Source organism: Loxodonta africana, chromosome 24 (assembly GCF_030014295.1).
Source record: "Loxodonta africana isolate mLoxAfr1 chromosome 24, mLoxAfr1.hap2, whole genome shotgun sequence".
Taxonomy (NCBI): Eukaryota; Metazoa; Chordata; class Mammalia; order Proboscidea; family Elephantidae; genus Loxodonta; species Loxodonta africana.
The window spans coordinates 40,417,776-40,445,595 of record NC_087365.1 but is presented as its reverse complement, the minus strand read 5'-3'; the positions used below and the strand labels follow the sequence as shown (position 1 = coordinate 40,445,595).

At 55.1% G+C, this 27,820-nt stretch overlaps 2 protein-coding genes across 7 annotated transcripts in view; one reads left to right on the top strand and one right to left on the bottom strand.

Moving 5' to 3' along the window:
* ZHX3 (zinc fingers and homeoboxes 3) overlaps window positions 1–3,157 on the top strand; it is a 130,811-nt gene extending 127,654 nt beyond the window's left edge. For both annotated transcript variants that reach the window (XM_003411549.4, XM_010591688.3), the window contains exons 4-5: window positions 2,766–2,834; window positions 2,950–3,157. In XM_003411549.4, coding sequence (XP_003411597.2) covers window positions 2,766–2,834; window positions 2,950–2,960 — 80 coding nt within the window. In that variant the 3' untranslated portion in view covers window positions 2,961–3,157. The remainder of the gene's footprint in view (window positions 1–2,765; window positions 2,835–2,949) is intronic.
* Window positions 3,158–13,208: 10,051 nt separating this feature from the next.
* The window catches only part of PLCG1 (phospholipase C gamma 1), a 38,110-nt gene continuing 23,498 nt past the window's right edge, over window positions 13,209–27,820 (bottom strand). For 3 of the 5 annotated variants that reach the window (XM_064276085.1, XM_023550249.2, XM_010591686.3), the window contains 27 exons: window positions 25,903–25,987; window positions 25,721–25,804; window positions 25,471–25,505; window positions 25,197–25,269; window positions 24,995–25,096; window positions 24,647–24,765; window positions 24,486–24,571; window positions 24,292–24,412; window positions 23,334–23,502; window positions 23,075–23,197; window positions 22,892–22,993; window positions 22,618–22,805; window positions 22,129–22,329; window positions 21,929–22,048; window positions 21,655–21,835; window positions 20,510–20,587; window positions 19,609–19,712; window positions 19,212–19,308; window positions 18,862–18,931; window positions 18,162–18,319; window positions 16,605–16,701; window positions 16,189–16,413; window positions 15,958–16,106; window positions 14,797–15,190; window positions 14,601–14,689; window positions 14,331–14,521; window positions 13,209–14,167 (listed from right to left, as the gene is read on the bottom strand). In XM_064276085.1, coding sequence (XP_064132155.1) covers window positions 14,125–14,167; window positions 14,331–14,521; window positions 14,601–14,689; window positions 14,797–15,190; window positions 15,958–16,106; window positions 16,189–16,413; window positions 16,605–16,701; window positions 18,162–18,319; window positions 18,862–18,931; window positions 19,212–19,308; window positions 19,609–19,712; window positions 20,510–20,587; window positions 21,655–21,835; window positions 21,929–22,048; window positions 22,129–22,329; window positions 22,618–22,805; window positions 22,892–22,993; window positions 23,075–23,197; window positions 23,334–23,502; window positions 24,292–24,412; window positions 24,486–24,571; window positions 24,647–24,765; window positions 24,995–25,096; window positions 25,197–25,269; window positions 25,471–25,505; window positions 25,721–25,804; window positions 25,903–25,987 — 3,484 coding nt within the window. In that variant the 3' untranslated portion in view covers window positions 13,209–14,124. The remainder of the gene's footprint in view (window positions 14,168–14,330; window positions 14,522–14,600; window positions 14,690–14,796; window positions 15,191–15,957; window positions 16,107–16,188; window positions 16,414–16,604; window positions 16,702–18,161; window positions 18,320–18,861; window positions 18,932–19,211; window positions 19,309–19,608; window positions 19,713–20,509; window positions 20,588–21,654; window positions 21,836–21,928; window positions 22,049–22,128; window positions 22,330–22,617; window positions 22,806–22,891; window positions 22,994–23,074; window positions 23,198–23,333; window positions 23,503–24,291; window positions 24,413–24,485; window positions 24,572–24,646; window positions 24,766–24,994; window positions 25,097–25,196; window positions 25,270–25,470; window positions 25,506–25,720; window positions 25,805–25,902; window positions 25,988–27,820) is intronic. The other 2 variants (XM_064276086.1, XM_064276087.1) reach the window with 2 other exon arrangements.

The window sequence follows — 27,820 nt, the reverse complement described above, 5'->3', positions numbered from 1 at the left end:
ATGAAATGTTTCACAGATTCATCGTTGTTCTTTATCGATGCGTAGTATTCCATTGTGTGAATATACCATAATTTATTTATCCATTCATCTGCTGATGGGCACCTTGGTTGCTTCCATCTTTTTGCTATTGTAAACAGTGCTGCAATGAACATGGGTGTGCACATATCTGTTTGTGTAAAGGCTCTTATTTCTCTAGGATATATTCCAAGGAATAGGATTGCTGGATCATATGGTAGTTCTATTTCTAGCTTTTGAAGGAAGCGCCAAATCGATTTCCTAATAGTCAACTTCTAATGATTAAAAACATTGGCAAAGGAATTACAGTGAAGACTCACTAGGGACCAATGTTTAAAGAAATATAAATGCCAGGGTACCTACTAGGTACTTTTTCCCACTGAATTTCAAGCATGGTCACCTCTTTTCCTGGCCAGGTATAAGCAGAAAAAAAGTTTTGAACAGAGCTTTTCTTCAGCTCTGAGGCTCCTGGGTTTTGATGCTTCCAGATGATAAAGTCACCTGTGTTTGCTTTAGAGGTCACCTGGGCAGCTCAGTGGGTGGACTGAGAGAGGCAAGACTAGAGGGAGGGAGGCCGGTAAAGAAGACTTCATCCTCCTCCAGGTGAGCAGTGCTGAGGGTCTGGACCAGCTGGGATGGTAGAAACGGAGAAAGCGTGGCCTAGGGGCAGGTGTGGGCCTGAGGGTCAGACAGGGCCCACTCACCACTTACCAGCTCGGTGACCTTGGATGAGTTACTGGACTTGCTGAGCCACAACATCCTCCTTTGTAAGACGGTGGTGCTGCTGGGTATTTGATGGGTTTGGGGAGAAGTAAGTGCGATGTGTGTAGAATGCCCGGCCGCCGCCACAGCTCTTTAAATGGAAAGGTCACTCTGATTCTTTTGAAGGAAAGGGAACAGAAAGGCTTTAGTAAGTGAAACGCGGGGACTTGGTGATTGAGAGAGAGTAGAGGCAAAGATGATTCTGGATTTCCAGCTTGAATAGCAGTTGGTGGATGGTTCCCTTGACTGAGGAAGAGAACTCAGGGAGGAGCATGTCTGGGAAGAGAGGACGGTTTGCACCTTTTGCCTTTGAGCCTCTGGAGACCTCTCTGCGGGCCTCTCCAGCAGGCACTGGCTATGAGTCTGGAGATCTGGGAGAAGGTCAGGACTGGAGAGAGAGGTGTGGGTGTCTGCAGCTAGGTGGGTGGGACTGGGAGAGCAGCTGGACCTTCCTGGAGGAAGCTTTGAGGAGCAGATCAGGGAGACAGAGAAGGGAGGTCCAAGAGGTTGGGCAGACAGAGGGGAGCAGCATCCAAGAAGCTGAAGGGATGTGTTGGGGCAGTCCCAAAAGAGCCGCTCGAGGGTGCAGGAAAACACCCAGAAAACGTCCATGGAATTGAGGACTTTGTCACAAGCAGCATCAGTGTTGGACCCTGTCCTGGGGGTCTCATCCCCACAGCCAAGCACAGCACCCTGCCCTCGCCCCTCAGAGGTTCCCCAGCATTTCCTGGATGGTATCACCTTGTTTTTGTGCCACAGCTGACTTTGTTTACTTTGGCCTGGCAGATCCCAGCTCCTCCACCCAGTTACTTTCTACCTAAGACCTGTAGAAAGGATCAAAATCCTGTTCTTTCTCAGAGTATTTTAAGCTCATTTGAAGATGACAGTTTGAAACCTAGTTGTGCTATTGTTTCCTCCTCACTTAAGGAAAAAAAGCCTTCCAAGTCTGCCCATCATCTTGGAGGGGAGCCATGTTGTCTGTTCAGCATTTGAAGAAAGCCTGTTCTTGTTGTGCTCACAGAGTCGGGGAGGCCTGCTCTGCGAAGCCCACAGTGGGAGCAATGCCCAGTGGAGCCCAGAGTCCCTGGTCAGCAGTTGGGAATGAGCACATAGGGCCATGGCCCCGCAGACATATCAGCCCCTTGCTGGCCTTCCAGCTCTGGCTATGTCCTCACTGGGAAAGATGCTCCCTTCTCCAGGCCCCAGAGCTCACAGCTGGCTTCATACAGTGGCTGGTGGCGTGTCCCAGAGCTGGAGTGCTGGGAGGGAGGCTTCATGTGGCTGGAAGCGGAGCAAGTTGTCTCTCCCCACTCACCTGAGAGGCTTTGTCCAAGCTGACCCAAGTGCTCTTAGGCTGCACCCAGCTCTGGTTGTCCTGTGATAACAAGTGGGCCAGGGCATCACGCTCAAGAGAGATGAGGAAATTTGAACAAGTATCTTCTAAAAGCTGAACTGACGAAGGGGCTGGGGGTTTGAGTGACAAGCACAATGAAGTGCTTTCCTCAGTGGGCTCCAGTGGGAGTGGCCATGCCATCATGGCATCGTCCCCTTCTCTCTGAGGCAGATAACAGCGGGCTACAGGAAGAGCTTGTCTGTTCATCCGCACCCGCTTCCCACAGCTTTCTCAGCCAGCCCAGTGCAGGGGCCAAATCTGTGAGCACCGCAGATGATGAACCTCTGAATGGCTGACTTAGGGTTGGAAGCCATAAAGGAAGACATCAGTAGGATATATATCAGAAGCCAGACCCCATGCCTTTATAATCGAGCAGTGTGTTCTGGAGAGCCTGACGGGAAGAGGGCAGGATAAGGCACACTGGGACAGGGCTCCAGAGGGGTGGCCTGGGCAGCTGGGCCAAGGTGAGCCAGGGTTAGAGGAGGGCCTGCACAAGAGGAGCTGCTGCTCTGGCTGTCACCCTGGCCTTGGCGGTGGTCCCAGGGAGTCTGAAGGCCTTGCCAGACTTAGGCAGCATCATGTCTGTAACCCACAGGTGCTTTTTCACATACCCTCCGACTGGGAAGTGGGAAGAGCGGCCGACCAGAAGACACTGCACATGGAGGTAAGTGGTCCCCAAAGCCAGTGACACCACCCTGGCGTGGCCAGGACCAGGCTGCCTTGGGGGCTGTACGAGCAGTAACTGACATGGAGATGACAGGCATGTGTTTTCTCCTCAGAAATAGACTGAATTTGAACCGATTACTGTGAAGGACTGGCCAGCCTGGGATGCCGCCTGCCACACCCAAGGGCCAAACCTGACCCTGCTGCCTGATGCCGTTCCCATGCCTGGGTGCTGGGCATCGAAGAGCTTGCCCAGTGGCCTCGCAGCCAGCCCAGAGCCCGCCACCACCACCATCAGCTGCCACCACCGAGCAAGCGGGAAACGGGCTTCCTGTCAGTTCTTCCTCCTAAAATGTAGGGCCTTTCCTCTGCCTGCCACAGTAGTTCAGACTTCATATTCCTAGACACAGAATCAACTTTTTCAGATACACATCCGCTTATACACATTTAATAAAACATCAGATTATAAACACTTTCATTACGTAGAAACTTTGGTTAGCAAACAGTGCATTGTCTTATACGTCATCTCTGAAAATGCCCTGTGACTGTTCTCTGGAGATCGCTGGAGCCACACCTCCCCCCCGCCTCACCTGCCCCCCCCACCCCCCTGCCCGCCCCCTGCCCGCCCCCTGCCACCACCATGGTGGTGCAGGGTTATTGCACTCAGAGCTACGTCCAGAGCCCCTGTGGCCCCGCTTTCCTTTGCGTTCCTCGAGGGATGCAGCACTTTTGAAGAGATTTCTCTGTGCTGAGCAGTGGCCAGCAATGTTTTATGCCAGGCTTGCCTTGCCTTATGGGACAGTCGGTGCAGAGCCCACTGTCACCCTCAGTTTAAAAGTCAGACTGGTGATTTGCTTCGTGCTTTTTCTTGGAAGTTTGAATCATGGACCATAATTTTTCAGTTATCAGATCAACTATAGAAACATTTATTGTTAAGCCTCATGTACTGCCCTCGGTCCCTGCCTTCCACCCCCCTCCCCTCCATCTAGCCACTTTGAGAATGAGAAGAAAACTGAAAAAGGAAATGGGAAGGGGGCAAATGAAGGTGTATAACCATGGCCTATAGTTTTGGCCGCTACCTTTTTCAGAGCACTTTATCCATACTCACTTTAAAGTTTCACATGGTTTGCAAAGGAAGAGCCACACTTGCCTGGTAGTGGAAGCGAGAACTGAAGGGATTCAGGGACTGTGTAGTTATCAGAGCCGGGGTGCCTTCAGCACAAAGGCCTGCATGTGGGGATTTCTGACAAAATGGCCAAACTGTCCCTGCCCTTCTGTGCCAGGGGCCTGGCTGGTGTGCTAGGCGGCACTAGACATCACTGTGAGGATGTTCTTAAACATTCCATCTTCACATCCCCAACCTTGGAAACACGATCTCTACCTACTTTAGCCTGAACCCTCATAGCCTCAAATCATATGAAAAGGTGCCTTTGAAACATTGGAAAACATGAATGCCAACCTGTACAGACTGTAAATCCCTCCTCTCCCAAGACTGGCTCTCTGAGAGCAGCAGGTAGAGGGCGGGGATGGCAGAAGACATATCATCTGTCACTCCTCTTAGAAACCACCTTCTTCCCAGAGTGCCAAGCCACATGTCCCAGGGCCTCGAGGATATACTTCTCCTGGGGCCCGGGCTGGGTGGGCAGGACTAGGGGACCCCAGAGAGAGGGCAGGGCTTTGGGCAAGAAATCATGGTGGTACCTTAGTCTTTGCCTTCTCCTCCACACCACCCAGGGAACCAGACTCACTAGGAGGACGGTGGTAGCACCTCTGCCTTCCAGTAGCCAGCTGTCTTTGGGAACCAACGGCCCTTGAACTAACGTTCTTTTAAAGTGCCCGCTTCCCTGCCCTCCCAATAGAAACCACCCCATATTTGTCTCAAAAAGATGACCTGTGAACACTTGGCAAGTTTTGCAACCTATTTTTGTATCTTTTCCATTTTGGAAGTGAGAGCTTTGTGGTCCCAAAAGCCTGTCTGAGGAATGCCCCAGGCTCTGAATGGCAGTTGACTCCTTCCTTCAGAGAACAGACACCTGGAATTTTCCCTTTAGCGTTTATGTACGTGCAGATCAATCTACATATACACATATATGTGCAAATACTCCCTTGATACTTTACTCACACAACGTACATCGTGTACCTTTGAGGACCTGAGCGGCACACAGATGTTGGGGGAAAGAGCCTGTGTTGGAGGGAGTGCCGGGACACTGAATGTGCTGGGGCAGCCTGGCCTGAAGCCATCTCCAAGTGTCTGCAGAGTCTCCCAGCACCTCGCCTACAGACCCCCGCCGGTACCACTTCCAGAGCCTGCATGCACAGGCCCGAGGGCTATGTCTTTACAGAGGATTTTCCTGATGATTTTATTTGTACTCACATTGAATTTACAACCAAACAGGAAAAAAAAAAAAAAACCCAACTACCCAACTACATGGTGGATAAGTTAATGCAGGACAGAGAGAGCACCCAACCTTAGCTTGTCTTTAAGGTGAGAAGGTTACGGTGCTGCCCATCTCGGTGTGTTTTTCTCTCAGATGTTGGTCCTACCCAATGGCCAGGGCCATGACAAGAAGACAAGACTGCCCAGCTAAGGAGCACAGCAGACTGGACAGACCCCACTTCTTCCTGTGCTCCTGAACTGGAGTCGGTGTGAATGTGGTCTGGGCTCTAGGTTTGACAGAATGAGCTGATCAAACGTGACGGTGAAGGAGGCAGTTGGGTCATCACACGAGTGCTTAAAGGGAGACTGTAGCAGGTACCCATGACTTTGGGTGCAAAACCATGAATGCAGCCAACCCTGCATATAGGAATACCCTTACTAGCCAGGAAATTGGGATCTCACCAGTGGCACAGCCCCACGAGGTGGTAGTGGGGGCTGGCAGGATAGCTCTAGCAGCAGCCAGTCCTGTGGCCTGGTGGCCAGACCGATCACTGTGGTTTTGCACACAGCCGAAGGGTTAAATTCTGTGTCGTTGCCTTCTGTAGAAGGCCGTCTGTGGGCTGCAAAGTTGAGGAGGGTGGGGGTGGGATTAGTCTCTGAAAGAAAAGCCTATTTTACAAAGTGACTAATCTTTCCCCCTTCTCTGTATGCACTTGGACTTGTCAGAGATAGTAAAATCATATTTCAGTGTTTCTTGTTGCCTATGTCTTGTACATGTTTGATTTATATTTTTACATGTGTTTGTAGATCCAGTTTTAATAGATAAAACCAGAACCCGATTCTGATAAAGGAAACCTGGATTTGTAATACATATACGTTGCATAGTTTGATTGCTTGTTTTAATTTTTTACTTTAGAGGAGCTTTTTGGTTTGAGGGGTTCTCATTTGCAGGAGTCTGTCCCTGAAATAGAAGACCCCAGTTGGATTGCTTGCCAGAACTTTGAGGTTTGGCAGTGACTATATGACCGAGAGTTCCTTTCTCTTGGCCAAGTGACTGGCAGCCATTCAGGGGGACCAGAACGCCTTGACACACACCCTGCTCTCTGGAAGCAAAAGGGGGAAGTTGGGCAGAGCGTTGGGTGCTACCCTTGCAGGCTTCCACATGTACGAAGGGTCTCAGCCCTGGCCGGCCACAGGGTGCTGTCCCACCAGGAGGGTTCAGTGCATTCTCCTGGCTGAGATGTGGCTTTCGTGGGTTTTATCCTGCTGTCAGTGGTCTAGTGGTAGATCCTGTGTCATCTCCCTCCCCGTTCTGGCTCGGGGACATCTGTCCTATGGCTACCTTCTGTGGAGGACCAGCGCCGGCCTTTCTGGGAGGGTGATCATATCTCTAGGCACGGCCCCTCCCCAGCTCCCCGCTTGTGCAGCCCGTGTTTCAGCCCGTTGCCTCTTGTCCGAGTCTCTTCCTGGACTACAGTCTTCTGATTGGAGTAGCTTTATCAGCTCAAACATCACAGCCCAAGGCACTCAGAAGGAGAGGAGAACCAGCTGAGAAGAAATCGGTAAACATAACCAGGCCTGGGTTTTGAGCTTTTCCTGAGTTCTTCCCCTCTTTTCCTTGCCCAGAGTACCTGGGGCAGTTTATAGGTTTGACTCACTTTGTGTAAAAGTTGTACTTCTGTATTGTTTAGATTTTCATGTATCAGACTGATTTGCAAGGTGGTTGTATGCTGGAGAAGAAAGATCCTCCAGATACAGGAAGGCTTGCAGAGCCAACTCTCCCTGGCCAAGTTGGCAGCGTGCTTAGGTCAGGCAGGCAACCGACCAGGCTCATTCCAGACACGGAGCCCCCTCTTCAGAATCTTTTGACTCAGCTTCCTTTTCTTTCCCTCCCAGCCCTCCTGCCAAGACCTTTGGAGGCTGTCTAATGTGGTTTGGGGGTCTCCTGACCTCAGAAAATTTACACATCTGAGGAAGCAGGAAGTTGTGGACCCTGAGCCTTTCTCCCAAACAGTCCCCTTCCCCAGCTAGGTTTTAATCTGAGGCCCGACATGCCCTGTTTCTCTGGCCCATTTACAATGGGGCCAGGCTGGTGAGGTCATGGGTGCCACAGCATCCCCAGAAACAGCAGAGCAGGGCCGTCACCAGTGCTGCTGAGCTTGCTGCCCAGCTCAGCTCCACATCCCAATGGCACCACCAACAGGCCTTGGTTAGAATTTGTTTCTGCTGGAATCTGTAGCTGCTCCCTGTGCCAGGTCACACTGGGAAGGGCAAGGGAGGGCAAACCCCAGTGCGCTCTCAATTGATGCAGCATCTGCACTTAGCTGTGAAGTAAAAGGAGTAAATGTGCAGCATTTAGCCCTAGAGAGGACGGGGGGCCTGCCCTTCAGTTCTGTCCTGAGCTTACTTGTCAGGACTAGCCGTTCTGGGGACTGCCCTCTCCTTTGGCCTCTCTGTTGAATGGGGGGCCCAGTTCTTTACCAGACTGGAGAGGACGGAGGCTTTCTTTTTAGCCCTAGACCCAGCGGGAACCAACCACTCTAGCTGTCCCAAAGTCTGGGGCAGGAGAGGAGACTTGTAAGTCTGGGGCTGGCACTAGGCAGGCCTGCCCTGGGTGCCCGGTGGACGAGTGTGGGTGCCCACCTTGAGTTTTAAAGATTGTATCTTCAGGTTTGCAGCACTGCAAGGATTCAGGAGGGAATGCAGAGTTACTGTGTTGTTGCCGCTGGCCCCAAAGCTTTCTCAGCCCTCAGAACCTGACCCTTGCTGCTCTCAGGCAGGAGTAGGGGAGGGGTGAAGGGGGAGACACAGCAGGCAGGGTTGGTGGGGACTGGGGCACCTTCTCACCTGGCTGCCTACCATCTTTCCTGCTGTCCGCTCCAGGTGGGTAGAGAGCCAGAGAGGAGCCCGAGGGTTTATCTGCTGTTAGTGCCTCTTCCTTCAGGAGACTGGCTGTGTGTGTGCGTGTGTGTACGTGTGCACGTGCGTGAATGAACACTTGAATGTGTTAATAATGAATAGCTTTTCTTGGTTAATACTTTTCAATTTAACTTCTGTTCCTTTCCATGATAAATGAATCAAAATTACTCGATGGGACTGGCGTGGAGGGTGAAGTGTCCGCGACAAAGGCTGTTCAGCCACTGAATCTAGAAAGCTATGCGTGCGTGGTTTTTTCCAAGAGTCCAACCCAGAGCAGAAGCACTTTTAGAGGATAACGATCTACCCACATGGTAACTGTTAACCTGTGTGTTTAGAGACATTGCCACTCACCCCAGGTCCTGCCTGTGCAGTTTGCTGAGCCCCGCTCAGTCGTGGGCAGGAGCTGGGCGTGCTAGCACTGCTCCCTGTAGGGACCTGGCATGATGATCTGGCTGCTTCCGTGGAACTGGGCGAGCGCCAGGGGAGAAGTGGGCACCCCTCTGGCAGCAGGGTTCCCGCCACGATTCTGAGCAACCGCTTTGTTCAGCTGTGTCAGGAGGGTCAGACTGTGCCATAATTGTTATTGAAGAAGGAAAACACGCCAACCTTCCCCTCCCCCTGCCGGCCATTGTTGATTGAAAGTCTCACTGAGCGTAGCCTTTGTGGGAATCAGGGAGGTTGCCAAAGGCCTGCAGAGTCCTTCCTGGCAAGTCGTGACTACTGCTTTTCTACCACCCATTTGTATTCTGGTCTTCGGTTCGAAGCCTTTGTTCCCTATGGGCAGGGCAGCCCAAGAAGCAAGGCCGGGAAGGACTCTTGGGTGGTTTGCTGTTGGCATTTCCTGTCCCCCAGAGATGGCTGAAGAGGTGATCTTGGTGCTAGTCAGAGGCAATTGCCTGTCTGTCCAAAGGCAGGTTGAAACTTCAGCCAAAGTGTGATCTGTGCAAGAGTCCCACCTCCTGCCGCAGCCAAGCTGGAGAGACCAGAGAAAACGGCACACCTAGACTGCCATTGAGGCCTGGGTAAAATGGAAGCTGTGAAGCTAGGTAACAGTTCATAACGGAGTAGAAAACTTGCCTTGGGCTTGGCCTGTGGTTGTGTTGAGGTGGGAGGATGGGGTATCGCTCTGGGGGCTGAGCCTCCAGGCCTCACCAGATCCCTGTGGGGATGCTGCTATTTCTAAGACGCAAGTTGCACATTTCCTAAATTTTGTGTCTGTGGATTTGGATAAGGGAGAAATTGCTTGTACAATTTGAAATGGGCCCAAATGGGTACTTCAAACCTTTTGGTTGTTCCTAAATAAAAACATAAATACACTTCACATCTGCTGATTTATTTTGTGCAGGGATCAGGAAAAAAAACTGCAAACACTTCACATCTGATTTATCCTGTGAGCGAGACAGACTTTAAAATCTGAATGGGCCCGCAGGCAGTTTCCCTCGGCTCACTTCAGAAGACTTCCAGCTTGCCCGTTTCCTTACACAGCTGAGTTCACTGTAAACGGCTTGTATCAGAAAGATGTTTGCGAGGTGTTAGTTGCCGCTGTTTAGCACAATTTCTGAGTCAAACCTGGAGTCACCAGATACCTGGGGGAAGGGCACTAACAGAGTTTTCCTTTTTTTTCTGTGAGGAAAGTGCTGATAAGGAGGGGTAGGTGAATATGCGTAAAGACCCTAGGGCCCGCTGGAGGGAAAGGGTTAAAACCCAAAATTTCTAAGATTTGAAGAAACTGAATCTTGTGGTGCTTGTGGCACAAGTAAATAAAATCGCCTGGGGCAGAGACATATATTGGGATAGGCCAGTGATTCTGGCCCCAGGTGGCCACTAAGGCTTGCTCCAGACCTGGCCCTTCCAGAGGCTGACTCAGGTCTTACGGAAACAGCTTTGTGCTGAATTCTGAAAAGCCAGGTCCTTAGGAGGTGGATCAAACTGGTGTGGAACCCTGAAGCCCATGAGCTGAGCCCTGTAGCGGGTACAGCCCAGAGACAGCAGCTCGCTCGGGACACAACTATGGATGGAGTTGCCAGTGGTGGCCAGACAGGGATTACTGTGGGCTCCCCTGGGGCAGCTGAGGTGGCAGCCTACAGGGAACAGAACACCCAGACTGACCTGTGGACCTGATGGAATCCCCTGGGGATTCTCAAGGGAGGAGGGCCCAGGGAGGAGAGGACGAGCGGCTGCGGTTGGGACTTGAACCTTAATTAAAATGTGAATGAGGCACGACCTTATTTTCTTCCCTAAACTGGTATGGTGGGATGGCCTGATACTACAGCTGTTTTGTTTTTGTTTAATAGAACCGATGCCAGGAAAGATTATGAGCTCAAGTTGGAAGGTACAGTGAGTTTCTAGCCCCAGGCCCTACCTTCAGGTGATGTAGGGTGTGGTCCGGAGGAAGGCCCTGCCCACAGGTACTTGTTAACAGCAGGCGGGGGTGGGGGGGGCGCTCAATTCTACTTTCCTCAAATGAGGTCGGAAACAGCTCCCACCATCTTTCCCCAGGGAAGCCTTTAGAACAAGGAGTTCTTGATCTGAGTGTCAGGCTGCAGGAAGCCCCTGACCTTGTAAGCTATGCTGTGCGCGTACACACACACTGGGTGAAATCTGGTGTAAGTTAAGGCCCACCACGTTGAGCCTGGTCTAGTTGTTCAAACGTCTTGACTGCCAACCAATCCATTGCCGTTGAGTCAATTCTGACTCACAGCAACCCTACAGAACAGAGTAGAACTGCCCCCACAGAGTTTCCAAGGAGTGCCAGGTGGATTTGAACTGCTGAACTCTTGGTTAGCACTTAACCACTGCACCACCATAGTTTCCGTCTTGACTGCCAGCCAGCTGGATTTCCCCTCTACTGCCTTCCCCGCCCCCAGTCCTGCTCACTTCGTTTCCTTTGTCAAAACCTGTGGTTCTCAACCCCGGCCTCTCGTTCCAATCTCCGGGGGAGCTCCTGAAACATGCCCATGCCAAGGCCCTGGCACAGGTACTTATAAAAAGGCTTCCCAGGTGTGCAAATGTGCATCAGGGTCGAGATGACTGCTGGGAGTGCACAGAGGACAGGAGTGCACAGTGTTCCGCCCCGACCTGCTGGAACGTGGCCTCTGAAGAAGGGCGCTTCACAGTAAGACAGCCAGCTCCAAGGGAGGTCTCCAGAGCCTACAGCCTTGCCCAGCCCTCAGGGTCAACCAATAAGTATCAGGCTTGTCTAGAAGAACTGGAGACGAAATGGATTTTTAAATTTGTGTGACTGGGTTGACATGTTTTCTCCTAGAAAGAAGGATCAAAACATTGGCAGTGACAGGCAAGGGCAGTATCTGAGGAAGGTGTGCCTCGGGTCTCTGAAACTGCCTTAGGGGAGGGGAGAGCCCACCCCCACCCCCGCCCAAGGTCAGGTTCCAGAAAGATATTTGCTCAGTAAGGGGAGTATGTATTGAGTAAAACTAAGCTGTTCACTGCTCCGGGGGCACTGGGCTTCTATTAAGGATAACTGAAGAAAACTGGAAATAGTGATGGCAGGTGCACAATATAAATGTAATGTCACTGAACTGTACAACGTAAAAATGCAAAAACTGTTGAAATGCCTGAAGTTTTTTATATAGTTAGTTGCCATCAAGTTGATTAACTCATGGTGACCACATGTGTACACAGTAGAACTACTCCTTAGGGTTTTCAAGGCCGTGACCTTTTGCAAGCAGATCACCAGGCCTGTCTTCTGAGATCTCTGGGTGGGTTCGAACCACCAACCTTTTGGCTAATTACTGAGCACCTAACCATTTGCTGCACCACTCGGGGACCACAATTTAAAAAATCTAAACTGGCCAAGGATGGGAAACCCTGGTGGTATAGCGGTTAAGAGCTACAGCTGCTAACCAAAAGGTCGGCAGTTCAAATCCACCAGGCGCTCCTTGGAAACTCTGTGGGGTAGTTCTACTCTGTCCTACAGAGTTGCTACGAGTTGGAATCGACTTGACGGCAACGGGATTGGTTTTGGTTATGGTCTTGGCCAAGGATGCCTTCTGATGACATGAACAGACTGAGCGGCCAGCACAGACCCTCCTCCTTCACTGGTTAGAAAGGCTCTCCTGATCACACACAGGGCAGCAGCGGGAAGCTGTGGCTCTCAGCAGCCCCAGCCGTGAGCCTCTAGGAAAGCCAAGGGGCCAGCAAGCACCTGAGCACCATCACGGTTTGCTACTGGCTGTTCTGTCTTGCCTCCTCGCGGACACAAAGGTTTTATGATTCCAGCACTCCCGGTAGGTGGTGCGCAGAGGCCTGAAGTGAACGAAGACTGGCCCCAGATCTGTGGACTTTGGGAAATTAATGCCTTTGGTTTGATTTGTCCCATAGGAAAAGGGTGTCTTAAACCTACAATTCTAAATCCTCCTTATGTCGTCTATGCTTGTCTTTCAAAAAGAAAACTGGTCCTTCAAAGCCACCCAGCCAGGGTGCACCAGGGGTGGCACTCATTACCATTTTAAAGAATTACCTCTGTCTGCTCAATTGTGACAGAGCTCATCTCTGGCTGGCTCCCCAGGCTGGCTTTTCTACATCCTGGGAGCCAACCTCTTGTCTCAGTGGCGTGGTTGCTGATCCCCCCCGGGGCAGACCTCGACAGAAGCAGGGCTGTGGGAAAGGTGGGGCCTCGCCAACCATTCTGGGCACAAGGCAGCCCACACCTGGATGCTACTTTTTGGAAGGGTTTCTGTGGAACTGGGAAGGGGCTTTAATTGTAGAATAATCGTCAGGCAATGTCTAATTGAGGCCCTAGACAACTGGCTTTCCTGGGCCCCCGAAAGAGCACGCAAAGGAAAAAGGACATGATGATTTATTTGGCAGTCAGATCTCAAGAGGGCAGCAGAACTAGCAAATGGCCAACCCTGAGCCCACACCTGGGCAGTGGGTGTGCATGTGCTGGATGCTGGCTATGCTGAGGCACCTTTGCACCCACGGGCCTGGACGCCAGCCTCTGTCCTCAGAGTTGGGACCTGCCTTCCCAACTTTCCCAGCTCCTTCCCAGAATCTGTTACTAGCTCAGTAAGCGCAGCAGCTTCGTTCAGCACCTGACTGCCTGGTTCCCCCACCCACCCACCCACCCACAAGGCAGGCACCTCCTTTATCCCTTTTTCATTCCTAAGGGAAAGCATATTGAGTCTTCCTTGCCTTAAAAAAAGAAAAAAAGTCACCTGAACAGGCTCTGCTGTTTCTTCTCTCCCACCCCTGCGTCACTATTCTGACAGTGCCTTTCCAGCCCCAGCAGAGACCTTCCCAACACTGCGGGCAGCCCACCGGCCCCTCTCTCTCAAAGGCTTTGCTCCAAGTTTCCCTTACGTGAGGAGCAGGAGGAGTAAATAACTTAGTTACAATACCACTGAGAAGAAAAATAATACTGCTATTTTAACATGATCCCCTGTATCTTCCAGGCTGGGTTCGCATCCCGGCCGTGGGCAGCATGCCCTTGTGCTGTGTCCTCTCCTCAGGCAGGCAGAGCCTCTCCAGGGCAGCTCCTGTCCCCACCCTGGCTCCTGGCCCAACCACAGGGCCTCTGCCCTCTCACCCTGCCCGGCTGTGGTTTAAAGCTACAGGACAATGTAAACTTTGTTTCCCTGGCCCAGCGAGTCGGCTCCTTCTCCTCTTCCGTTCTCAGGAATGTCAGCAGCTCCTTAGAGCCTGTGTGCCGCTGGCTGAGGCAGCCTCTCCAGGGGCTGTGGTCCCGGCCCCACAAGATGGAAGGCTCCATCTCCAGAAGTCAGGGCCAGATATGTGTGCTTAACGTGAGACACCATACAGTTTTTGCCTTCACTCAGAGCTGGGCATGGAGGCCCAAAACAGTAACACATCTCATTAATGGCTTGGTTTTTGTCTAGCATTCGCTGTTGGAATATAGGCTCCAGGCGGTGAAACCGGAAGGCTGCCACGGCAGGCCGCTTCCCAAGAAACCAGTTCACGGCACTCCACGAGGCACGCAGCACCCACCGGCTGCTCTCCACAGAGGCCGGGCACACTAGAGGCGGTTGTCTCCATTGACCCGAGTCCTTCGAGGGGCCCTGGCGGGAATGGAAGAGGAGCCTTACTGGCAGCAGGGCTGCACGGGATAGCCAAAGCCACACAACTGTGACTTTTCTACAGAGGAAAAAGGGGCAGCAATGAGGATGTCCTCTCTGCCATCTCCCCCTCGCCCCAGCACCCCTGCCCTGCCATCTCCCTCACCTCCGTTCTCGACCATCATAGTGGTCTGCGAGATGCTCCTGGGAGATGCGGAAGTCCTCCAATGGCGGCTGGTAGCGGGCTTCACAGGAGCCTTCCCGGGCCCGGCTGTGGAACAGCTGGCCTGAGGCGTCCATGCTCCGCTCCCGCTCCCGCAGGGACGTACCACTGAAGGGACCATCACCATTCTCCTGCTTCAACAAGGAGCGAGTGCACGCGCTGACTCCCCTGCTCTCCTCCCTCCCCAGGCCAGCCCACCCAGGCTGCAGTTACCTTGGCGGGGAAAATTTGGATCTTGACCAGCAGGGAGGCCAACTCCAGATCCTCACTGTAGTTGTTCTTCAGAGGCACAGCTCTGTATCCTAGGAGAAGGAAACCTGGCCCTCAGCCCAGGAGGGAGCCAAGCAAGGGGCCTAGCCCACCCTGGCAGCGAGCTCACAGGGGCACTGTCCCAAGGGACGGTCCTCACCTGTCTTCAGGCCTTTCAAAGGGAAAGTAGCCTGAGCCAAGAAGTTCTGATCGCTGAACATGTCTTCCTCATACACCACGAAGCGTAAGAAAGCAAATTCGGGGTTGCTGATCTGGAATTGGAAGGGCTTGGCCGGCCACATGGGGTTCAGTCCATTGTCCACTGCAAAAGCAAGGGCAGAAAGCTCAGGCCACTGCTGGGAGAGGAGGCATCGCTGGTGGGGAGGGCCCTTCAGTGCCCAGGGGAGGATCAAGACCATGGCAGGCAAGACAGACGCACCCACAAACTCTGTCTTCTGCTTGGTGTTGTCATACTCAGCTCCTGCCACCTCAATCTCCACAAAAGGACACACAATGCCTCGGCCATTCTTCGGCAGATGCCGGGCCCCCAGCACCTGTGTGGGCAGGCAAAGATGGCCCTGGAATGCCCTTCGTGCTCCCTCCACACCAACCCCCTCTTGCTTGGCTCAGGGCACCTATGCAGTGGAGGGAGTGCGCCCCCTGCTGGGCCCTAAACTGTCCAGAATAGCTGCTGCCAATAAAAATCCATTTGAAGAAACCTTAGCTTTAGCCAAAATTTACATGTGAGTCTTGCATCCTTCTTCACATTCAATCCATGTCTGTTTTAATATAGAAACCTTTTAAATTACTTGACCTTTGGGGGGATTCCTTCCTCTAGAAAGGAGCAGCGCACCCGTGCTGAGCCCCACAGCTTTTCATGAGGCGGGGGCGGGGGGGGCGGGGGAGACGTGAGGGCTCAAGCACTGCTCAGATGAATGAGCCTTGTGGGCCCTGAGTGGTGCTGGTGCCACTGTCCGGTCCACTTCAGCCCAGTTCCAGCAAGTGCCTTCTAGTGTTTCCCTGCTGTTATCCCCCATCCCGCCAAGTGCTGGCCACACTGAGCCCTGAACCACTCGGAACCCCGGCCCCACAGCAGAGGCCCCAAGCCATCTACATCAGAGAACACTGGTGCCTTCCTCAAGCTGAAGACCCCCATGGAAGACAGAAAATGCTGCACAGTGTCAGCTCTGCTCCCTGCCCATTATAACCAGGCCCCAACCCTGACTTCTGAAACAAGCCCACTCTTGGCGAGCTCAGCACAAACATTCCCAGCTGAGCAGCCCTTTGCCCACCCTGGAGCCCACAGAGAAGCGCCACCCACCTCGATACAGATGGCACACGGCTCCGGTACCCGGAGGCTGCTCTTATCAAACGGGTCGAAGGCCTCGTCTCGCATGGTGCTAGGCTGCAGCACATAGCCGCAGTGCCCGCCGGTTAGAAAGAGGGCCTGGTTCATCTGCATAGGCTTATCTGGAAAAGCGGGTTCCGCTGGACTCCAGCTCGGCACCCCCAGTGTCCCACCCCTCACCGCCCCAAGGGGGGATCCCCTCACCTGGGGTCTGGAAGTTGAGGGCCACGAGCTGGCTGCCACAGATCCACATGGGCAAGGGATCATAGTTGGAGGAGTCCAGCCGCTGGCCCTTGGGGTAGATGCGGGAGAGCTGCAGTCGATTGTACTGGAGGAACTTCTTGCCCTTGGCCTTGTTCACATACTTTTCAGCCTTGGTTTCCGGGAAGGACGACATGTCCCGGTAACAAGCACGTTCTGTGCCAATCTCTGGGCCAAACAGGGAGAACACTTAGATGGAGCCCGCCCACTCAGGCAGTGCTGTGGGGGTGTCCTGGGCCAGCTTCCCCATGCGCTGTCTGAAGAGACTAAACACACTCCTGCCTTATGAGTCTCCTACCACACACACTGCCATGGTGCCTGCCAGGCCCATACCCACCCTGCACTGACCCAGCTCTTACTCTCTTCATCGAAGGGAACAGGCCGACAGTAGACAACAAGCTCAGAGAGCTCCAGGGCAATCTTCTTCCTCCGTTCCATCATCTTCCCCTCGGTGAGCTGGTGACAACACACAAGGCCCCATAGCCCAAAACTGTAGCCCCACCAATGAGAAAGCAGCCCCCTGCGAGCCCTGGGCATGGCCCATGCTGGAGTTGCTCTGGGCCCGTCTCTCCCTCCCCTGTATTCTCCAATCTCGCTTCACAGTAAACAAGGTTCCTCTGTCCTCAGCCTCAACCCAGAACTGTCTTTTCTCTGTCCTCAAGAACACTCCTGGCAAGGGGACGGAGGCAGAATCCTAAGACCACCCGTGCCCACACTGACACCTCAGGGGTCCTGGGGCTGGCCTCTCCCCAGTGACGCCGTGTGACCATTCACTACCCAGCCTCACCCTTCGGCAAAAATGCCACCTCATACCAGCCTCCCTCACAAGGTATTCGGTCTTCCTCTGTACCCTGAGGCCACCACCATTCATCAGAATGACCCTTCCACCACCCTGGCCTGAAAACACCTTTGCCTCCTCACCGCCTTCCACGCCAACGCCATCATCCACGCGCTTGTCTTTCACCCTGCACCCCCTTGGTCGGCCAGCACCTTGTCCTTCCAGACACACCCCTGGCAAATCCTCAGCACCCCCTTCTCCGCATGGCTCACAGGTGCCCACCTCAAGCTGCCACAGATCCATTTTGTAGCTGTCCCCCCGCCCAATACCCAAAGGCACTGAGGGGTGGGAACGGCCATCACATAGGGAGCCCCTCACCCTTCAGGATACCTCCCTCTCTCTGTTCTCCCAGGCTCAATGGATGGAAAAGGCCTCCCTCCTCCAGAAGGTTGGTCCTTCCAAGCAAGCTTGGGGTCCATCTCCTGCCTGTCCGCTAGCTCTCTCTACTGTCAGCATTACAGCAAGCTCGAACGAATTCCAGCCCTCCATCCCCAGTGCTCTGTCCTCTCCTTCACGGCCACTCCTTGCTGCCCACTGCCATCCAGCCCCAGCCATACCACTGACACAGCTCCAGCAAGGTCACCAGGGCTACTTGCTGCTGCTAAATCCAGCAGGCACTTCCAGGTTCTTCTCTTGCCTGCCCTTCCCACTGCAGCACTCACCACAGCAGCCCCATCCTGCTCCCCTGGCTGCCTCAGGCCTCTCTGGCCTGACTGCCCCATGTCCTCTTCCTACTCTGCACCACCTCAGCCTCTCAAGCTTCTGAGCCCCCACTCCTGCCTCCAACCCAGGATTTTTCATCTTAGCTCTGGCTTTGTGTATCTAACTGTCCACCGAACAGACCCACTCGGATGTCCCACAGGGGTCTCAAACTCAACGTATCTTAAATGCAACTTGCCCTGACAACAAGCCATCCCACTGTTTACACGCCTGTTTCCTCCGGATTCCTGCCTAGTGGGCGGGGCGGGGGAGGCAGCACAGAGCCTGCAGCTGGTTGCACACTGAGGCGGCCTCACTTCTCTGAGGTGGCAGGCATGTGTCTGCCCACCCACACCCCAGGGCTCCAGCAAGTTCGCACCCTGGCGTCTGCAGTCTGGGCCACTTCACGGATCTTTTTCACCCAGTCCTGTAGTTCCTCCTGTGAGTCAGCTGCAACATCCAGGGACCACTGCGCCACTGACGCCATGCTGATGGAGAAGACGAAGAGCCGGTTGTTCTTGCCCTCTGGTCGGATGGCTGGTGGGATGAGAGAGGACAAGAGCTGGGAACAGGCATCTCCCCTAGTGTTGAGTGTGGGCTCAGCGAGTTCTCCATCATTGCACTTCATCCTCACCAGACCCCACAGAGAGGGAGGCAATGACCCGCCAGCCCATTTTACAGACAGGCTACAGCTCAGAGACAAGTCACTGCCTGCAGGTGATCCAAGCCCATGTCTGCCTGACTCATGGCTCTTCTCCAGACCACTGTTCCAGTCTCCCTTCCAAAGCCCCCTCCACATGCCTGTCACACCCCCTCTGGCCCAACTATCAGGGTCTGGGATGTCAGCTGGCCCTCAGCATCGAGCTCCGCTGACTGTGGTTCCACAGTGCCCAGCACAGGTGAACACGCAAGGCAGAACTGGGGTGAAGGTGGAAAGGGGTGTCTGGAGTATGGGGAGAGCTAACAGTGGAGACAGCCTTTGGGGCTTAGCCATCAGCTTCCTCCCCAGGATCATGGACAGCCAGAGAGAGCCTGGCCCAGAGGAACAGTGGTGGGGGAGAGAGGGCTGGCGGACTCACCGATCTGACACGCCGGCACATCTAAGACCCCCCGCAGCAAGTCCCCCAGGGGGCTGTTCTCGTCCAAGTGCTGCAGGAAGCAAAGCCCACGGATCGTCAGCATGTCTGCCACACACATGCTTGCGAAGGATATTTGTGTGCGTGTGGTAAACACGTCTTATGAATGTATGTGACCACACAAATGAGCACGTAGCACATGTCTGTTCACGATAAGCACGGCTATCACCAGTGTGCGAGACCGAACCGGCGTGATGGCTCTGGGGCGTGACCAGGTGTGCCTGACTGTGTGTGATGGTGTGCAGGAGAGAGAGGCCGTGGATGGAGTCCCTCCCCCCGTGCTCCACTCTCACCTCCCTCTCGGGCTCCAGGGTCGCTGGGCTGACCATCTCTTCCACGTAGTTTGATGGGAACCACAACTGCTTCTTCCCACCATAGTCCCCTCGCCACCTGCGGGAGCCACAGGGTGCTGACCTGACCCTCAGCAAGCACCCCTAACTCCCACGAGGAGGACACCCTTTGCTGGGGCCCCCCCCGCCTCAGCCAGACCATGGCAGGCGCTGTTGGTGAACCCAGGGAACAGACGGTCCACAAACGTACCACAACTGAGGCACACCCAGGCCCCCGTCTCTCAATGCCAGCTCCGGCTGAGGCCCTTAGACCCCTGGCCCGCCACACTGCAGCCTTGGGAAAGGTGCAGCACCTGCTGCCAGCCAGGCCTGCACTCTCCAGCCCAGGGACCAGGCTCACCAGCCTCCCTCTTGCTTCTCTACGTTCTGGATGATGGCACTCTTGGTGAAAGTCAGCTCATCCTCTCTCTGGGCCTTGTAGTCAAAGAGGGCTTTGACTGCACACTGCAGAGGGGAGACGCACTTGTTAACACAGACGGTCCCTCCTGGCATGGGGCTTCATGTGTACACACGTGTGCTTAGCTTTCCAGCCTCAGCTCACGCCTGTAAAAGCCTATCGCATTCACGGTCTGCACTGCTGGCCCCCGAGGGAGGCTCCAGGACAGACAGGCTTTGTGAGAAGCCAGGCCTTTGCCAGGGAAGCTCCCTGAGACCCAGGTGGAACCCTGCATGGCTCAGCCCTGGGCCAATGGGAAAACCCTGAATCTGTTCCCAGGAGTGGGGGCTGGCAGGTTGGGAAGTGAGCATCTGCAGGGGCATGAGTGCCTCATGGGCAGCGCAAGGACCTATCATCCCAGTGGGAGAAGGCACCTCTGTTCACCTGGGCTCCCTGCCTGCTGGGGGTGGGGAGTGAGACATAGGCCACAGGCTCCTACCCCTTAGATGGGAAAAAGGCAAACAGGAAGATTCTGACAGCTGCAGGAGGCGAGGGAAGTGAGTGGCAAGGAACCGAGTTTTGTAACCCCCCCACCCCACCCCAGAAGGAATGGGGTTACCTCTGAGAAGCACAGTCTGGAAGGGTCAGTGCTGGCTGACCCCCAGGGACGGGCTGGGAGTGGGTCGGCTCTGGGAGCTCTATGGTCATGCAGCAACCACACATCTCTCAGCCTTCCTGGGCCTTGGAAAACCACAACCACCACTTCTCCACAGAGACCACAGATGGGTCCAGAACAGCGACATGCAAGCCCCAAGCAGCTGAGGACCCTCCCCAGCTTCCTGTGCTCAGAGGCCCCAGGCTGTACCTTGAAAGTCGGCATTGGGTTTGCCTCCACGTAGAAGCCAGGGTTGCGTCCCTCATACAGGGCCCCGTAGTCTGGCTCCTGGAGACAGAACAGAGGGAATATTAACGCCCCAGAGCCTAGAGACAAAAGCAGCTGCTGGTTTCCATACTCCTCTTTCCACACCATGCAGCTGCCCTCCACCCACCAGGCTGTCAAAATGTCTGTCCCCTTCAGTGACACCTGGTCCCCAGGATCCCAGCTTCAGTGAGATGTCTCAGGGGCCTGGCCTCACCTTCTCCTCTCTCCATTCTAACCCTGAAGCCTACCCCATGATTCTGAAATCGATTTCAGTTCCTAAAGACTCAAAATCCAACTACTGCTGAGAGAACGGCAGCCCAACTCGCCCGCAAGCACCATGCAGTTTTGTTCAGTGGCTCACTCATTCACTGCTGAGCCCCAAGTCAGGAAGAGCGCCTCCCAGCCCTACAGTACATGGCTCTCCTCCCTCAGCACCACCCTGAGCCCCAGGCCCCCATGGGCAGCAGTCCTCTCCCTGGCCACCCAAGTCCACAGGTGATAAGAGTCTCTCCACTGGATCTCCAGACTGTCTCCTGCCCCTGACTCCTTCCTTCTTTCTACCCACAGCCGGGACCCTGCACCACCAGCCCTGCCTGCCTCAATGGTCTCACCCCCCTAGCTCCACCCTCCAAACAGAGGGCGGCTCCACAATCATGTGTCTCTAGCCAATCTCGGCACACACAGCCTGCCTGGGTGATGGGACTACTGCTATACTGTCCAGCCACTTGGCTGCCCTCCACGACCCCAGTGTGTGTGACTCCGTGTGTGAGCCACAGGGCCTCCTCAGCCCACACCTTGGCTCTTGAGATCTGCCTCTCCCTCCCCTACTTTCAACCTGCCTAACTCAGGGGCATCCTTGAAGACACAACTCCGCTGTCGGTCCCTCCAGGACAACTGCCAGTACCACACCATGGCAGCTCCTAGAAGCTCTGACGACACCCCAGGCCCCTCGCTCATGCACAGCCACACTTCCAATGACTAGCGGAGTCTGGGTCTGCCCAGAAGCTAGCCTGGGAGTTTTTGGGGGGCCATACTGGCCTCTCCTAACTCTATCCGCCATGCCCCCTCAACCACTGTGCCGCCCTCACAGCTGTGCCCATCTTTTCCAGGGCCTCCTCGTTGATGGGGTAGCGCAGCTTCATCTTGCGGTACAGAGGATGCTTCTCATAGTAACTGATGAGGTCAACAAGGCTGTCAAACTCCGAGTTCCCCAGCATCACCGTCTGGCCCTCCTGCTGGACGCGGCAATGCTTGATCTTGCCCTCGGCCCTTCACAGACAAAAGAGTCACCCAGGGTTCGGGCAGCCCAGACCCAGGTGAGGTGCTGCACCCGCTCCTGCTCCCCAGGGCTGCACCCCTCACCGGAAGGAGATGGCGTAGGAGTTGGGCTCATTCCGCTTCCGCACTAGGAAGGCCCCATCACGAGGGACCCGCATTAGCATGTGCTCAGCCTGGGCTCTGGTCAGGCTTGCATGGTACCACCTGAGGGCAGGCCAGAGTCAGCCACAGCCAGCAGCACCCACAACCCCCTGCCCTGCCCTGCCACTGGTCCCCTCCCTCACTCTTTGCTCTCGTGAGCATTGGTCTGCGGGACAGGCTCTGAAAGGCGCATCTCAAATTCGTTGCAGCGCAGGGGCACCTGCTGGTAGTGTGTGATGAGGTCATAGAGTGAGTCAAACACGAGGTTGTCTGTCAAGAAGAACTTGGGGGTCCCAGCATCCTGCCGGGAGTGGATACGGCAGTGCTGGACTTTCCCGTTTCGCCTGAGGGAAGACAGAGGGGGAGGCAGTGACGAACAGGCCAGAGCCCTGAAGACCAAGTGCCAACTCAAGCCAGACAATGAAGTCTCAAAGAGGGTGGCGAATCTCTGAAGGAGCTCAGGTTTGGGACAGTCCTGGAGGAGATAACGAAAAGTGCATACGTGAGCGTGCGTGTGTGTGGGAGAGACTGAAATCACACTCCATGTAAAAGCCTGGAATTAAAGGCTAAATGTCACCTGTGGTTCTCAGAGTGCTGCATGTCTACACATGCGTACTCTGGAAGTGGGTTACCAGAAAGACAGCGTGTAGTCGCCCACGAAGGTCTCGCTCTCGCGCACTAGGAAGGAGCCGTCAGGCGCCCCGGTCTCAACGCAGTACTCAGCGAGCAAGCGCTCAGCGATGTGCCGCCCATCCCGGCCGGCCCCGAGCTTCCCGTGGAACCACTTCTCGTTGGAGTGCAGCTCTGTGCTGCCACTGGCCTGTGGCGGGGGCGGGGCACAACAGCAGAGATGCTCGGTGTTACTCAGACCCCAGTCCTGGGACAGCCCTCAGCCCTCAGCCTCACCTCCTTGGGCTCCTCCTCATCCTCGTTGCCCTGGTCACTACTGGTCTCTTCAGAGTAGTAGATCTTGCTACTGGTCAGAACAAAGTAGTGGGGGTACCACTCCTGGAACAGACCAAGGGGGACCACGAATCAGAGCCCTTTCAGCACTCTGCCCCACTGTGCCCAACCCACCCCAGGCCTCACATGGTTTACGGGGTCCTCCAGGTAGAGGATGCCATTCTTGATGGAGTTGCTTATGTCGTTCTCAGAGTACATCACGGATGTAGGCACCTCCTCATAGGCACTGCCCTCAGCCAGCTTCTTGTGCTGTGGGAGAGAGTCAGAACATGGCCATGCCAGCCCAGCCCTGGAGCCCCGCCCCCCAACCTCCAGGCCTACATGGAGGGCTGGACTGATGGGTGGGAGGGCTACTGAGAAGTATGGGGCTCCCCTACGCCCCTACCTTGATAAGGATCTTCCTCTTAAGCTGGTTGGGTGAGGGGAGCCCGTCAGCAGCGATGTCCACGGGCTTGGTGAGGAGTGTGTCCCCGAGCACCTTTTTAAAGTACTGGGCCATGTTCCTCTGCTGGGCAATGCTACAGTGGTCCTCGATGGATAGGATGACCGGGTACCTGGGGGGAAGGGACCAGTGTGGTGAGACATGGACCCTTCAATTATGGGGAATGGGGAGCTCAGACCAAAAAACCCCTCATTAAATGAGGTGCTAGGACCCAAAGACCTGGAGCATGCTATCTCCAGGGGAACAATCCCAGAGAAGATGCAGGCCATGGCTGTGGTAGGGGAGGGTGGAGGGCGTCCTACGGGTGCAGACAGAAACCCAAGGGTGGGAACTGCTGGGGGTGGAAGGCCCCGAGTCGGTCCAACCATGGAGGCTGCACGAGCAGTGCAAGAGGGATTTTCCCATGAAAAGGGGTGGAGAGATGAGAAGCAGCCTCCAAAGTTAGCTTTTGGGGGGCCCTGGTGACCCCTTCAGTGAGGTGGGAGAGACTAGTGATCCCAGGTTAGGTGTGAACAGGAACTGAGGAACGGCATGCAGGGAACACAGACAATTCTCTGGGCTGCAGGCTGTGAGGAAAGGAAGGAATCAGTAGGGCAATGGCCTGAAGAGACTAGGGTTAAAGAAATAATTTTTGAGGATGAGAAGGGCTTGAATATGTCCCACAGGCTAAAGAGAAGGGCCCGTGAAGAGGAGGAGCCAAGGATGCAAGAAATGGAGCAACTTGGTAAGCAATGGCTTAAGCAAGAAGCAGGAGAGGCCAAGAGGAAGGGTGAAGATGCCTCGGGTGCAGTGAGAGGCAGAGAGCATGGGGACAAGGCATTTGCAGGATCCCTCTGCACCGTCACTGGGGTCACAGGGGTGAGAGAGCTGGAACACAGCCTCCCCTGAGCCCCCCACTCACTCTGAGGCCACAAAGGCGTGCTCCTTGATGGTGTGCAAGACGTCTGAGAACTTGATCTTGGTAGTAAGAGTGTGTCCGTGGTAAATGACTGGCATCCCATCTGGACCGTCCCAGCAGTCCACTGGGGAGCAACAGCACCAGGGTCACGTGGCAGTCCCTCCCCTCACCTCCCTCAGCCCCCGGCCCCCACGCACACTCAATGCAGCGACAGCCCATTCGCAGGCAACGAGCATAGGCTTCCAGGGAAGACTCGCTGGAGAACTGGTCCCCAGTCAGGTACCTAGAAAAGGAAGGAGAGGCAGGTGGGTCCCTCCCTTTCAGGCACAGGCTGAGTGGGCTGAGGGAGCACACTCACGTATTGTGTGAGGAGGAGATCCAGTAGTGGGACAGGGGGTTGTTCATGGTGTCTGGGCACACGGCATCCAGCTGGGAGTTCCACACGCTGTTCTCTTTGGAGAATAGGAAGGTGACGAACTGTCCAGGAACAAACGTAGAAAAGAAGGGAAACTGAGTCCTGCCCTGCCCACCTGGACAGGGGGTGGGTGGGAAGAGGAGAGGTGCTCAGTCTCAGCTGGGCGCGCAAGATGAACTGTGGGTAGGAACAAGGCGGCATCCCTAAGAAAAATTTGGCTCCTGGGGCCTAGGTGGGTTCTGGTCATCCCACCCGTTTCCTCTGACAGAAGGGATGCAAGGTGGGCCTCACCTCATCCAGGAAGAAGTAAGGCTCCTCGATCTCTCGCAAGGGGTCTCGGAGGAAGCTGAGCATGAACTCCTGCACCTGGAGCTGGTCCACGGCCCACATCTCCTGACGGGGGGAGGGCAGGGACATGGTGAGAGCCTCCAGGCGGCGGTGAGCCCAGCAGCCACCACCCTTACCCCCCAGGTCCAGCCCAGCCCAGCCATACCCCCTGGTAGTCAATGAGGAACTGCTGGAACTCAGGAAGGGACACTCGGCAGAGCTCCGGCCGCTCCCCAGCCCTGCAGGGAAAGAAGCTAAGTGCCCTGGCAGCCAGCTGGCTAGCATGGCCTGACCGACAATGAGGAGAACTCTGGGAGGCAGAACCCAGCACCCGCCAGCACAACTGCCCAGAATGGTCCAGCTCAGCCATGGCTCACCCCCTCCCACTGCCTCCCACCTGGGTGAGCAATCACCCACCACCTCCCCTCTTCACACCAAACCTTAGAGCGCTGGCTTCCAAGAAGGGGAGGTCCATCTGCAGGAGACAGAATCTGGTCAGAGCGAGAGCCCTGGGAGGCCACATGGGAAATGGGCTCCCAGGAAGAAAGGCTGGGGCAGCAGATGGGGACAGGCCTCAGGAGAAGCGCTGGAGAGTCTGCACCCCAAAGCCCCCAAGCAGGGCAGCAGGGCTGAGGCAAGCAGGGCGGGGCGGGAGGGGCAGGGGTGGAAGAGGGCAGGTGGCTCATGCACCGTCTTCTGGGCGCTGTACATGAGGCTGCGGTACAGCTGCGCAAACTGCCCGTAGGTGATGTCCCCACTGCGCTGTTCCAGGTCCTGGTGGGGTACAGAGCAGGACTGCCAGTCAGTCCCACCAGCCTAGGGGGCCTGGCCTCTCCTTGCTCCACCGACACGGTACTCCCAGCGGACCTTACCGTCAGCCGCTCCCGGAGGAAGCGCATGTTCGGGACCCGGTAGTTGACCTGGGACAGCATGTTTTTCAGGTCTTTGGCTGATATGCTGAGAAAACAGGGACATCTGGTGGCCTTACCCAGCCACTAACCACCTGGGGCTGGAGAAGCACACAACACTACTGGGTGCCTGGAATCCTGAAGGGAGACTGGATCAGAACCATGGGGGGACCAAGGGAAATCCCTTTCTTTCTCTGGCCCCTCAGCTCTCTGGCGTGGCCACATCCAGGACACAGGGAGGCAGGTTCCTGGCAGGGATCACTTGCAAATTCCGCATAAGGGGAAACTGAGCAGGGGATTCCCCACTGGCTCCCCACTGGGATGCTGGGAGTTGGATTCTCGAAACCTGCTGTTCCCAGGCCCTGGCAGCACCCAGCACCACAGAGCAGTGGTGGGAGGTGGGGGGAGGGGGTGGGCCTCCTCAGGCAAATACAACTGCTGGGCACTGGGCACTCACTGTGGGCCTGACAGGCTGTAGCCTCCAGGGAAGGTGCTCAGACAGACAGAACACACATCCCTGCCCTCCAGGGGTACCCCGCCTGGGATCTGGGGCTAGGGGACACTGCTGGCCCTGGCAACAGGATGGGAAAGAGGGGGAAAACGGAAGGCTTTCTCTTCTGGATGGTGTCAGAAGGGGAGGGTGGGCACCCCTCCTCCTCCTCCTCCTCCTCGTCTTCCTCTTCCTGCCCCAGAAGCCTGGCTGGCTGCACCAAAATGTCAGCCCTCTGAACTGAGTGGTCACGGCTACAAACCACTGCTCCACGAACCCCGTCCCTGTCCAGGCGGTATGCCAGCTGTCTGTGGCACTGTCTCAGCTATCCTCACAAGCACCCAAGAGCAAGCGACTGTTAGGCCCCTCATTCCACAGGTATGGAGACAGAGGCCTTTGTTTCCTGACATCACCAACCTTTCCTTCTACCGCATCTTTGCCATCGGTACGCAAACATGCTGGCATCTCTCCCAGTCTTGCCCCCACTTACCTCTCCAGCAACTACCCCATTTCTCTGCTCCCCTTCACAGCAAGACTCCTGGGAAGAGGCCTCTATGTACTCCATTCACTGCCTGGGGTGAGCCAGGGCCTCAAACTCACTACCCCAACATTGCTCTTCTCAAGCACCAACAACCTCCACACTGTCAAACCCGAGGGTCAACTCTCAGTCTTCATCACAACATCTGGCACGGGTGGTCACTCCCTCTCCCGGAAACATGTTTTTCCCTGGGCTTCCAGAACTCTGCTCACTCCATGTCTCCTCTTCCCTCAGGAGCTGCTACTTCCAGTCTCCTTCTCCTCATCTCCCCAGCCCCTCACATCAGAGCAACCTGGGACCAGCCACTGGACCACTTCCCTTTCCTTGCTACATTCCCCTAGGTTGTCCCAACCAGCCCCATGGCTTTAAATACTATCTACATGCTCCCAACTCACAGCTCCAACTCCAACTTCTCCCCCTAACTCATTTCACCCAACTACCTACTCAACACCTCTACTTTGACACCTGATGGGCATCTTAAAACTCAACATGCCCATAACTGAACTCCTGATCTTCCCCCGTGTGCCCCGCCCGCCCCCCCGCACAGGCTTCCTATCTTCCCCGTTGCTCAGGCCAAAGAGCTTACTATCATCCTCAACGTCTCTCTCACACCCCAAAATCAATCTCTTAGTAAATTCCATTTGGCTCTGCCTTTGAAATACAGAACACCCCAAATCTAACAACTTCCTACCACCTCTGCCATTACCACCCTGATCCAGGTCACCTCTGTCTCTCATCTGGAACACTGAGACAAGCCTCCTAATGGACCTGACCGTGCCCTTGCCCTCGTTCTCCACACAGCAGCCAGAGTGAGCCCACAGAACTCTAAGTCAGATCATGTTGCTTCTCTGTTC